This window comes from Somniosus microcephalus, chromosome 12 (genome assembly GCF_052327205.1).
Source record: "Somniosus microcephalus isolate GS21.2 chromosome 12, FLI_Smic_1.0, whole genome shotgun sequence".
NCBI lineage: Eukaryota > Metazoa > Chordata > Chondrichthyes > Squaliformes > Somniosidae > Somniosus > Somniosus microcephalus.
Genome location: NC_140998.1, coordinates 6924585 through 6937390, shown reverse-complemented (window position 1 = coordinate 6937390; position 12806 = coordinate 6924585). Strand labels below are relative to the sequence as shown.

General features: G+C 50.6%; 1 protein-coding gene across 2 annotated transcripts in view; it reads right to left on the bottom strand.

The window, feature by feature from the left end:
• The window catches only part of LOC147109000 (cholesterol 24-hydroxylase-like), a 103944-nt gene that overhangs the window by 60277 nt on the left and 30861 nt on the right, over window positions 1-12806 (bottom strand). For both annotated transcript variants that reach the window (XM_086002547.1, XM_086002548.1), the window contains exon 10: window positions 4246-4308. In XM_086002547.1, coding sequence (XP_085858673.1) covers window positions 4246-4308 — 63 coding nt within the window. The remainder of the gene's footprint in view (window positions 1-4245; window positions 4309-12806) is intronic.

Here is a 12806-nt window from a genome sequence, read left to right as displayed (position 1 = left end):
TACACCTCATTCGTAGGCTGCTGGTAATGCGCCTTTAAGATGTCGCAGGCGGCCAGGTACGTCTCGGCGTCTTGGACGAGGGGGTAAACTCGGTGGCTTACCCAATTCCGCAGAATTCCGAGTCTCATCCTCGCAGCGTCCGTAGCGTCTTTGACGGCTGCGGAATTGTCCAGGAAGAATTCCATACACTCAAACCAGTGTCCGAAGCGTGCTGATGCGTCCGGAGCATGTTGATCCAAATCCAAACGTTCGGGTTTCAGGAGTTGATCCATAGTGTTGAAAAATAAGTTAATAAAATTGATGTGCCTCAATAATTCCGAGACTCGAAGTTAGCAGAACAAAAACAAGGCTTTTATTAACTTAGAAAGTAACACGTAAGAGAGAGAGATGTCTTCCTTCTGGAGACTGAGGCCAGACTGAAGCTAGCTTACAAACGGGGCCAGGTATGGGCGGAGCCCTACACACAGCACATTCCAGTATACAGTACAGCACATTCCAGTACACAATACAATGAGGTCTGGGGGAAGGGAAATGACACTGAAACCGATCTCAGTCACAGGCAGTGGTGAATGGAATATTTCATCACACTTCCGACCTCTCGTTGGCAGGAGGTCCTCCCTGCGGCGCTCCATTCCATTCGGTCACTGCTTTGTACAGCCACCAATACCACCCCTCATGAGAGAATGTTCTCCTTCCCCAGGAAGTCCACATCGGGGATCTCGTTACCGACATGGCTGACTTCTCCAGGACCCGTCCTACTGCGGAAGCACGTGAGGTCCCATAAGACGGACCCCCTGGTCGAGAGGGTGAGCCTCCTCCACGCCAACCCTCAGTATGCTTACGTGGTGTACCCGGACGGGCGGGAGGACAGTCTCCATACGAGACCTCGCACCTTCGGGTGCTCCCGAAACACTTCCTTCGCCACCCACCACTACCCACGCCTACCCCCAGTATACTTACGTAGCGTACCCGGACGGGTGGGAGGACACAGTCTCCACACGAGACCTCGCACCTTCGGGTGCCCCTGAGACACCAGCATCGCCACCCACCACTACCCACACCCCGACCCCTGTAGACGGCATGCCGCAGCCCCAGGACCAGCCATTGACTACACAACCTCTCAACGAGACGCCAGGTTCGGAGTTGGATGCTGCACCATCACCGCCGCTGCTACGACGATCAGGACGGCATACAAGGCCACCTGATAGACTTAATTACATGAACTTTTAGTTTACACGAATGTTTAGTACACTTCACCCCGCCGGACTCAATTTTAAACAAGGGGTGAATGTGGTAAACCACTGTTGTTATTGTTGTTGTTGTTGCACACTGTTGTGCCTATGCATGCCTCAGCTGACTCCGCCCCTGGCTCCACCCACATGCCCGGGTATAAAGGTGACTGCTCTGCAGCCCCCTGCCCTTTTGGATACCAGGCAACCACGAGAGGCATGCTCTGTTCTTTGCTAATAAAAGCCTTTTAGTTACTCTCCTAACTCTCCATCTTTTATGAGTAATTGATAGCGCATCATGGGGGGTCAGAAATTTTGCTCACCTTGGTTGGACACTTCAAGCAAGTTTCAGTATCCTAGGGGGGACTGAAGGATTCAAAAATTTCATACATCTCCCGCGCCCCCCGAAGATTTATTTGGTTTTTAAAAGAAACCCTGGTCAGACTGAGTTTTAAAATCCAGGGCACAACAAAATGGCTGCGGTCAGACCTCGTGACCGAAAGCCTGTCAGTTTCAATTCGGACCCTGGCAAGCTAACAGCTTGTGCATTTCAATGTCTGCAGCAAGGAGATCACGAAACCAGACAAGACTTTTGCATATGCATTGGGGACAAACCCAATTACAATCACACCTACGCATAAAGGCCATCAAGGTGTTTGCTCAAACAATCAAAATAATCAGCGGGGCTACCGAGACGGGGCTGGCCCCCATCAAAGCACCTGTTGGACAAAGGAGAGCAGTTGCAGAACCGGCAGGAACCGATTTCCGGCCATCCAAGTCGATGGGCCAAGATCGATACCTTTTGTTTAATTCTAGCCCGCTCAAATCAGACAAAAGAATGAGCTGCTTGAGCGTAGAGATAAGGGCTACCGAGGGGGGGTATAACTAGCCTCTCGAGAAGCCATTCGCTCTCTCTCGCCTCGCCTCCTGCGCCCAGCCTCACCATCAACCAAGGAAGAAGACCATCGAAGGAGAGCCCGTCCAGAGAGGTAGGATACCCTGTCAGAGACCTTTTAATTACTGGGGTATCTCTACCTGGACGGTGAAGTCTGTGCAACAGCGGGACCACGTGACATCGGCAGGCAACAGGACAAAGGGGCAAGGCTTTCTTTCAACATCTCAGACCGGTGAGGATTATACTTCTGACCCATCGCAAGATAATCTAGCTAGGTGTAGAGGGTGGGAGTTAAGGGGATTGCTGAATTGTCATTTTAGCCATTTTCCCTCGATGTGCCGTTTCTCCTCCCCTGTTAAGTGTAAGTGTACTGCATTCATATCATCCTTTTGTATAGTATTGTTATCTTATTTTCTCTGTTAATAAATGTTGGTTTTCTTTGTACCAAACCACTGGTCTGCTCGTTTGTCTATATCGCTATCTGCCAATAAGTCCGGGGATCAGAACTAAGGGGTGAGCGATTCGAACCGCTCAGAGAGAAGGCAGCCGGAGACATAATCGACTGGCCAAAGCAAGTAGCAAAACCCCCTACATTATATAGGGCCTTGGTGAGACCACACCTGGAGTACTGTGTACAATTTTGGTCTCCTTACCTAAGGAAGAATATACTTGCCATAGAGGGAGTGCAACGAAGGTTCACAAGACTAATTCCTGGGATGGCGGGACTGTCGTATGAGAAGAGATTGAGTAAACTAGGCCTGTTTTCTCTTGAATTCAGAAGCATTAGAGGGGTTCTCATTGAAGCATACAAAATTATTACAGGGCTTGATAGGGTGGATGCTGGGAGAATGTTTCCCTTGGCTGGGGCCACAGCCTCAGGATAAAGGGTAGGCCATTCAGGACTGATATGAGAAGAAATTTCTTCACACAGAGGGTGGTGAATCTTTGGAATTCTCTACCCCAGAGGGCTGTGGAGGCTCAGTCATTGAGTATATTCAAAACAGAAGTCGATAGATTTCTGACTAGTGACATGGAGATAAGGCCGGTGAATGGAGTTGAGGCAGAAGATCAGCCATGATCTCATTGAATGGCGGAGCAGTCTCGAAGGGCCGAATGCCTTACTCCTGCTCCTATTTCTTATGTTCTTATGTAAAGGGCGGTGGTTAGACTCTCACTTGTTGGAGATAGTCATTGCCTGGCACTTCTGTGGCGCGAAGGTTACCTGCCACTTATCAGCCCAAGCCTGAATATCGTCCAGGTGTTGTTGCATGTGGGCATAGACTGCTTCATTATCTGAGGAGTTGTGAATGGTGCTGAACACTGTGCAATCATCAGCGAACATCCCCACTTCTGACCTTATGTTGGAGGGAAGGTCATTGATGAAGCAGCCAAAGATGGTTGGGCCTAGGACACTGCGAGGAGATTTACTAGAATGGTACCAGGGATGAGGGACTTCATTAATGTGGTGAGACTGGAGAAGCTGGGGTTGTTCTCATCAGAGCAGAGAAGGTTGAGAGGAGATTTTAATAGAGGTGTTAAAAATTATGAAGGGTTTTGATAAGAGTAAATAAGGAGAAACTGTTTCCAGTGGCAGGAAGGTCGGTAACCAGAGGACACAGATTTGCGATTGGCAAAAAGAATCAGAGGGGAGATGAGATGAAATGTTTTTACGCTGCGAGTTGTTGTGATCTGGAATGCGCTGCCTGAAAGGGCGGTGGAAGCAGATTCAATGGTAACTTTCAAAAGGGGAATTGGATAAATACTTAAAAAGAAAAAATTTGCAGGGCTCTGGGGAAAGAGCAGGGGGAGTGGGACTAATCGGAGAGCTCTTTCAAAGAGCCGGCACAGGCACGATGGGCCGAATGGCCTCCTTCTGTGCTGTAAGACCTGTCGTTACATCAAAGGCGTGATATAACTGCATGTTATTAGGAATTGACCCAAAGTGTTAACTTATCTTCTCTCCTAACAGAGGCTGACGGACCAGCTTTAGACTTGCAGTGTTTTCTGCCTTTGAGCCCCCGCATTGTGCCAGCTCTGTGTAGTGACCCAGTTTGCAGTCGGTGAACAGGAGGGTGAGGAACTCTGAAGGCAGGAAGAGGTAGAGAGAGGAGTCTGACTGACCTGCAATGAAGAAGGTGATGAAGTTGTCCAGCATCAGGCCATCGTCGTATTCCCCTTCTTGTTCTGCAAGAGAGCATTGGGACGGTGTGTGAGCGATTAAAATGCTTGCGGTCTCGTTGCCCTCAGTTTTAGGTGGGTGGGAGACCAGTGTGGACCCACCGAGTGCAGGGCTAGGCTTTTGTTTTCCGCTTCGAACCCTCCTCTGCTGATGGCTCGGACTTCTCCTGGGGTACAGCAGCCAGCAAATCTCCAGCATCACCCCCCCGAAAAAGCTGGTGAGGCGGGGGGTCAATTGAAAATTTCCAAACTGAGATTGATAGATTTCTGTTGGGTAAGGGTATTAAAGGTTACCGAACCAACGCGGGTAAATGGAGTTAAGATACAGATCAGCCATGATCTCAGGCTCGAGGGGCTGAATGGCCTCCTCCTGTTCCTATGTTCCAAGTTGCCATGGTTTATGCGTGAAGCTCGACAATAGTCTATAGGCTATTCAATGGGGGGAATCACAGTTGAACGCGATCCTGTTCTCCTCTGACACTCAAACGCCTCCCCATTGTGCACAACCCTGAAGTGGTCATGGCACAAAGGCCAGCAAAGGGCCCCTGGCTGATTTCCCCCTCCCAGCCAGGACACTGAGGCCAATTGTGGAGCCCAACTGCTGCCTCCTGCACTCTGAGCCAGTGGAGGGAGATGACACTTCCTCTTCATGCTCCACACCCACCTATGGGGAGAAGGCAGGGACAGGGTACTGAATTTGGATGATCAGCCATGATCTCATTGAATGGCGGAGCAGGCTCGAAGGGCCGAATGGCCTACTCCTGCTCCTATCTTCTATGTTTCTATGTTTCCGATTGGTCTTCATGTACCCAATCACGAGTGAGGAGGGCAGGTGGGAAAGCTGAAGCCGAGGCTCCACCAACCTGAACACAAGGGGCTCGATTTAACGCAGCCGACAGGCGGGCTTTTAGGCGTGTGGGGGGTTAAAATCGCAAAACCTGGGGGTCGGGAATCCCCCCCGCCTGGTTCCCGCCTCCAAGCCATTTTAACCTAGGTGTGTCTGATTGACCCGAATCAGTCCCACCTGCAACAGGCGGGACGGGTCTTTCGGGCCCTTAAACAGCACTGATTGGCCTTTATAATCCCATTTTAACAGGCCCTTGCCTGTTTAACCCTTTTCCCACGTAAAACGCGCCTGGTGGGGATCACGCCTGTGAAACCTGGCGTGAACACTATTGGCTTGCTGACTATCAGCTGCAGGTCCAACATTAAAGAGGATATTTGATCAGCCATAATTTGCAGGTGGCAGGACTTTGTTGTCTCAGGTCTGGGGAAACTTTTACCAGGCCTAACCACACCTGTGGAAGGTTGGAGCCTCACACACTTCTCCAGTGTGACCTCCTGGGAAACCCCTTTCGCCACCTTCACTCAGCGCTTCCTCAACTGAGGCATCTACCAGAAGCATGGGAGGCCTTTTTTTCCTTCCCCTCTTGGCATTAGAGGACCTCCAACCCCATTCACGAAATGACACACGCCACAACTGCAGAAGTTGCCATCAGAATTTTTATGCAAAACAAACAACTGATGGCATTTTTACAAAATACACAGCATTTCACCCAAGTGACTACCCTTGTGACTATTTGTGCTTTATTTTCCTCTTACGCGTGCTCCTACATAGTGGTTCCCCTGTGGCTTCAGCAGATGTGGAGGCCCCTTGCTCACTTTCCTGCTGCTCCTGTCTCGACACCTTTGGCGGGCGTCCTCTGGGGTGGCGAGCCTGTGAGGGCTCGTCAGCAGTCTGCTGCTCCTGCGGCTGTGCAGGAGTTGAGACGTCTAACTCCGTTGGGTGTGGACTCCGGCGGGGCTCTGACCGAGGGCTCTGCAGTGGCATGGAAGTGTGAGCGCTTGGAGAGGAGCCCCCACTTCCTTGAGGTCTACCACCAACCTCCCTCTCATGGGTCAGCTCCCCCGCCGCGCCTGCAAGTGGCTTGAGAGCACCTTGCTGCACATCAGGGGGGCCATGGGGACCCGTATCTGCAAAGGCAGTCCTACTCAGAAGGACTTCCATGAAGGTCTGGTTTCTCTGTTCAATAGATGCCCATCGCTCCTCAAGAGATGTCATTCTATTCTGAACACTCACCATGTTTTCCATACCCTGGCGACTAACCTCTTCCATGGCCGTAGCCCTCCTCTCCTCTACCATAGCCATCCTCTCCTCTACCGTAGCCAGCCTTACCACGGAGGCAGCAATCATTTCCACATAGGTAGCCATCCTTTCCGTGTTGATGCGTTCATGCGCCAATGACTCCACAAAGGCTCTGCTCATGTTCGCCATGGACTCCTCCATTCGCTCCACACTCGCAGCGACCCTGGAGACAAAACCTGCCAGAGACTCCTGCATCTGTGCATGGAGTTTCATCACCTCTGATCTTACGGATGGACCCAGAGGCAGAGGGTCGACATGCAGCTGAGCCGAGCTGGCAGAGTCCTGCACCCTCCGATGAGGACTCTCCACTGCTGTCCCTGTCTCCACAATCTGCTGATGCTCACTTGTGAGCTGTGATACACCAGGTGACAACACTACTCTATGTCCTGAAGGTCCCACCGAGGTGTGAATGTCTGCGCTGGTGCTGGGTGTGCTTATTTCTGCTGAAGCTGCGGCCTCAGAGGTTGCAGATTCCTCTGAGGAGTCTGGAATCTCAGGCTCTTCCTCCTGGACAGTGGGGACGGGGGCTCTCGATGGTCCTGTGGGGGAGTCAAGGAAAAAGTTAGAGATGTGATGCCAAGGTTACATGCACATTGCATTTTGCAGATGATCATAAGTCCATATGATGTAGCTTCAGAATCATTATCAGCGACTCATGCAATGTCAATGAGAGAGATGGAAAACTATTCTGTCACCAGCTTGCGGGGATGCACCTGTCTGTCCTTCCCCAACCTCCGCATCTCTGTCAGCCCCGGCAATCTCCAGGACGCCTTCCTCCCAGGGGGTGAGCTGGGCTAATGAGGGCGGTCCTCCTCCTTTCCTGGCTCGCTCTCTCCTGTTGTGAGCTCTCTTTTCCTGCAATGAGGGAGACAAGTGGAGGTTGAGTGAGAATGAAGGAGTGAGTGTAGAGATTGCATAGCATAGATACTTAGAAGGAGACAAAGATGGAGTGAGGTTGCAAGACCAAGGGCCCCCCCTGTGTGTTGTCAGTTGTGTTCAAAGCATCAGAGTGAGAGGGAGTGTGAGGGCTGCATGGTGGCATAGTTCTGTGAATGTGAGCATAGAGAGAGAGGGAATGGGTAAGGGTGCATGGATGTGAGTGTCTAGTGGGATGTGCAGGAAGAGATTGCTGAAGCTGAGTGCTGGTGAGGAAAGGCAATGGGGATCAGATTGAGGGTGATGGAAACATCATACAGTACTTACTTTTCCAGTGCGAAGAAGGTCATGGAATCTTTTCCTGCACTGCAACCACGTTCTTCGTGTGAGCCCCAAGCAGTTGACTTGACCTGCCACCTGTAGCCACACAGCCTTGGTCTGGCTGGGAGGCCTCTTCCTCCTTGAAGAAGGGAACAGAACCTCCCTGTGGGCCCTAGCACCATCCAGTAATGCCTGCAGTGAAGCCTCATCAAATTTGGGGGCAGATCTGGCCCTCCCGCTGGCCGTTGCTCCTGCAGGCCCCTGTGCCATCTTAATGGTGAAGTTTGGGTGCCTGCAGAGGAAGCAAGGCTTGCTGTGAACCTTAAAAGCAGCAGCAATGATGACGTCATATTCTGCGACTTTCTGACTGGAAATACTCAATTGCCAAGGCTTCCCACACGCTGGAAATCAATTGGCCAATTGAGTTAAAATTGCATCAATCTCACAGACCCATTTAGAATCGTGTGGGAAACACCAAATTCGGGGAACCCGCCAATTCCCCGCACCTGAGATAAAATCGACACAAGGTACGTGTGAAAGAAGCACTTAGAATCATAGAATGATACAACACAGAAGGCGGCCATTTGGCCCATCATGCCTGTGCTTTACAATTAGTCCCACTCTCCCACTCTTTCCCCACAGCCCTGCAAATTTTTCCCCTTCAAGTATTTATCCAATTCCCTTTTGAAAGTTACTGTTGAATCTGCTCCCACCGCCCTTTCAGGCAGCGCACTCCAGATCACAACAACTCGCTGTGAAAAAAAGATGTTTCCTCATCTCCCCCCTCTGGTTCTTTTGCCAATCACCTTAAATCTGTGTCCTCCGGTTACCGACCCTCCTGCCAGTGGAAACAGTTTCACCTTATTTACTCGATCAAAACCCTTCATGATTTTGAACATCTCTATCAAATCTCCTCTTGACCTCCAGCTGAGGCCTAACCAGTGTTTTATAAAATTTATTGAGCATAATTTCCTTGCTTATTAATAAAGCCAAGGATCCCATGTACTTTTTAACAGCGTTCTCAACCTGCCCCGCCACCTTCAATGATTTGTGTACGTAAACCCCCAGGTCTCTCTGTTCCTGCACCCCCTTTAGGATTGTACCCTTTAGTTTATATTGCCTCTCCTCATTCTTCCTACCAAAACGCATCACTTCGCACTTCGCTGCATTAAATGTCATCTGCCACGTGTCCGCCCATTTCACCAGCCTGTCTTTGTCCTCCTGAAGTCTGTTACTATCCTCCTCACTGTTTACTACACTTCGGAGTTTTCTGTCATCCTTTTCCAAATGCCAATTAATTTTGTCCCAGATTATTGTCTCTAAAATTTTCCCCACCACTGACGTTAGGCTGACTGGCCTGTAGTTGCCGGGTTTACCCAACTCCCCTTTTTTGAACGTGTTGTAACATTTGCAATCCTCCAGTCCTCTGACACCGCTCCCATATCTAAAGAGGATTAGAAGATTGCGGCCAGAACCTCGGCAATTTCCACTCTTACTTCCCACGGTTACCAAGGATGCATCCCATCCGGACCGGGTGACTTTTCTACTTTGAGAACTGCCAACCTTTTAAGTACCACCTCTTCATCTATTTTTAACCTATCTGATATCGTTAGTACCTCCTCCTTTACTGCTACATTGGCAGCATCCTCTTCTCCAGTGAAGACAGATGCAAAATCCTCATTTAGTGCCTCAGACACCAACTAGTCAGCAATTTACTCTGTATCTAACCCGTGCTGTACCTGCCCTGGGAGTGTTTGATGGGACAGTGTAGTGGGAGCTTTACTCTGTATCTAACCCGTGCTGTACCTGCCCTGGGAGTGTTTGATGGGACAGTGTAGAGGGAGCTTTACTCTGTATCTAACCCGTGCTGTACCTGCCGCGGGAGTGTTTGATGGGACAGTGTAGAGGGAGCTTTACTCTGTATCTAACCCGTGCTGTTCCTGCCCTGGGAGTGTTTGATGGGACAGTGTAGAGGGAGCTTTACTCTGTATCTAACCCGTGCTGTTCCTGCCCTGGGAGTGTTTGATGGGACAGTGTAGAGGGAGCTTTACTCTGTATCTAACCCGTGCTGTACCTGCCCTGGGAGTGTTTGACGGGACAGTGTAGAGGGAGCTTTACTCTGTATCTAACCCGTGCTGTACCTGCCCTGGGAGTGTTTGACGGGACAGTGTAGAGGGAGCTTTACTCTGTATCTAACCTGTGCTGTATCTGCCCTGGGAGTGTTTGATGGGACAGTGTAGAGGGAGCTTTACTCTGTATCTAACCCGTGCTGTATCTACCCTGGGAGTGTTTGATGGGACAGTGTAGAGGGAGCTTTACTCTGTATCTAACCCCTGCTGTACCTGCCCTGGGAGTGTTTGACGGGGACAGTGTAGAGGGAGCTTTACTCTGTATCTAACCCGTGCTGTACCTGCCCTGGGAGTGTTTGACGGGACAGTGTAGAGGGAGCTTTACTCTGTATCTAACCTGTGCTGTATCTGCCCTGGGAGTGTTTGATGGGACAGTGTAGAGGGAGCTTTACTCTGTATCTAACCCGTGCTGTATCTACCCTGGGAGTGTTTGATGGGACAGTGTAGAGGGAGCTTTACTCTGTATCTAACCCCTGCTGTACCTGCCCTGGGAGTGTTTGACGGGGACAGTGTAGAGGGAGCTTTACTCTGTATCTAACCCCTGCTGTACCTGCCCTGGGAGTGTTTGACGGGGACAGTGTAGAGGGAGCTTTACTCTGTATCTAACCCGTGCTGTACCTGCCCTGGGAGTGTTTGATGGGACAGTGTAGAGGGAGCTTTACTCTGTATCTAACCCGTGCTGTACCTGCCCTGGGAGTGTTTGATGGGACAGTGTAGAGGGGGCTTTACTCTGTATCTAACCTGTGCTGTACCTGCCCTGGGAGTGTTTGATGGGACAGTGTAGAGGGAGCTTTACTCTGTATCTAACCCGTGCTGTACCTGCCCTGGGAGTGTTTGATGGGACAGTGTAGAGGGAGCTTTACTCTGTATCTAACCCGTGCTGTACCTGCCCTGGGAGTGTTTGATGGGACAGTGTAGAGGGAGCTTTACTCTGTATCTAACCCGTGCTGTACCTGCCCTGGGAGTGTTTGATGGGACAGTGTAGAGGGAGCTTTACTCTGTATCTAACCCGTGCTGTACCTGCCCTGGGAGTGTTTGATGGGACAGTGTAGAGGGAGCTTTACTCTGTATCTAACCCGTGCTGTACCTGCCCTGGGAGTGTTTGATGGGACAGTGTAGAGGGAGCTTTACTCTGTATCTAACCTGTGCTGTACCTGCCCTGGGAGTGTTTGATGGGACAGCGTAGAGAGAGCTTTACTCTGTATCTAACCTGTGCTGTACCTGCCCTGGGAGTGTTTGATGGGACAGTGTAGAGGGAGCTATACTCTGTATCTAACCCGTGCTGTACCTGCCCTGGGAGTGTTTGATGGGACAGTGTAGAGGGAGCTTTACTCTGTATCTAACCCGTGCTGTACCTGCCCTGGGAGTGTTTGATGGGACAGTGTAGAGGGGGCTTTACTCTGTATCTAACCCGTGCTGTACCCGCCCTGGGAGTGTTTGATGGGACAGTGTAGAGGGAGATTTACTCTGTATCTAACCCATGCTGTACCTGCCCTGGGAGTGTTTGATGGGACAGTGTAGATGGAGCTTTACTCTGTATCTAACCCGTGCTGTACCTGCCCTGGGAGTGTTTGATGGGACAGTGTACAGGGAGCTTTACTCTGTATCTAACCCGTGTTGTACCTGCCCTGGGAGTGTTTGATGGGACAGTGTAGAGGGAGCTTTACTCTGTATCTAACCCGTGCTGTACCTGCCCTGGGAGTGTTTGATGGGACAGTGTAGAGGGAGCTTTACTCTGTATCTAACCCTGTGCTGTACCTGCCCTGGGAGTGTTTGATGGGACAGTGTAGAGGGAGCTTTACTCTGTATCACACCCATGTAGTACCTCATGTGGGAGATCTCTGCGCTCCTCCAATTCTGGTCCTTGCGCACCCCCGATTTTAATCGCTCTCTCATTGGCGGCCGTGCACAGAAGGCGGCCATTCGGCCCATCATGCCTGTGCCGGCTCTTTGAAAGAGCGATCCAATTAGTCCCACTCCCCCGCTCTTTCCCCGTAGACCTGCACATTTCATTTATCCAATTCCCTTTGGAAAGTTGCTGTTGAATCTACTTCCACCATCTTCTCAGGCAGCACGTTCCAGATCACAACAACCTGTGCAGCTTTTCCATTTTAGCTCATGGGTAATGTCTGAATGGAGTGCAGAGAGGAAAATCTGGCAGGGGGGGTCACACAGTGTCAGGAAAATTCTCTAAAAAGTTGCTTTAAATGTGACCTTGGGAGAAGATACTGACCCGATGTTGTCTCCATGCTTCGCCCAGGTGATGCTTAACCGCCACCTGGTAAAGACATAAATCTAGAAAAGGAAAGAAAGACTTGCCTTCCTATCGCACCTTTCATGACCTTGGGACATCCCAAAGCTCTTTACAGCCAATGAAGTGCTTTTTATTTTAAGTGACGTGACTGTTGTAATGGAGCAGCCAATTTGCACACAGCAAGTTCCCACAAACAGAAATGATGATAATGACCAGATCATCTCTTATTGTGATGTTGGTTGAAGGATAAATATTGCCAGGACACCGGGGATAACTCCCCTGCTCTTTCCTTATAATTAGTGCCGTGGGATCTTTTACATTGACCTGAGAGGATAGACAGGGCCTCGGGTTAATGTCTCATCTGAGAGACGGCACCTCTGACAGTACAACGCTCCTTTAGTAGTGCACTGGGAGTGTTAGCCAAGATTTCTTGTGCTCAAGTCTCCGGCGTGGGATTTGAACCCACAACCTTCTGACTTGTAGGCGAGGGTGCGACCCACTGAGCCCCGGCTCTGCCTGCTGTACCTGAGCTTGTTCTCCCTGCTGTACCTGAGCTGGGTCTCCCTGCTGTACCTGAGCTTGTTCTCCTTGCTGTACCTGAGCTGGGTCTCCCTGCTGTACCTGAGCTTGTTCTCCTTGCTGTACCTGAGCTGGGTCTCCCTGCTGTACCTGAGCTTGTTCTCCTTGCTGTACCTGAGCTGGGTCTACCTGCTGTACCTGAGCTTGTTCTCCCTGCTGTACCTGAGCTGGGTCTCCCTGCTGTACCTGAGCTTGTTCT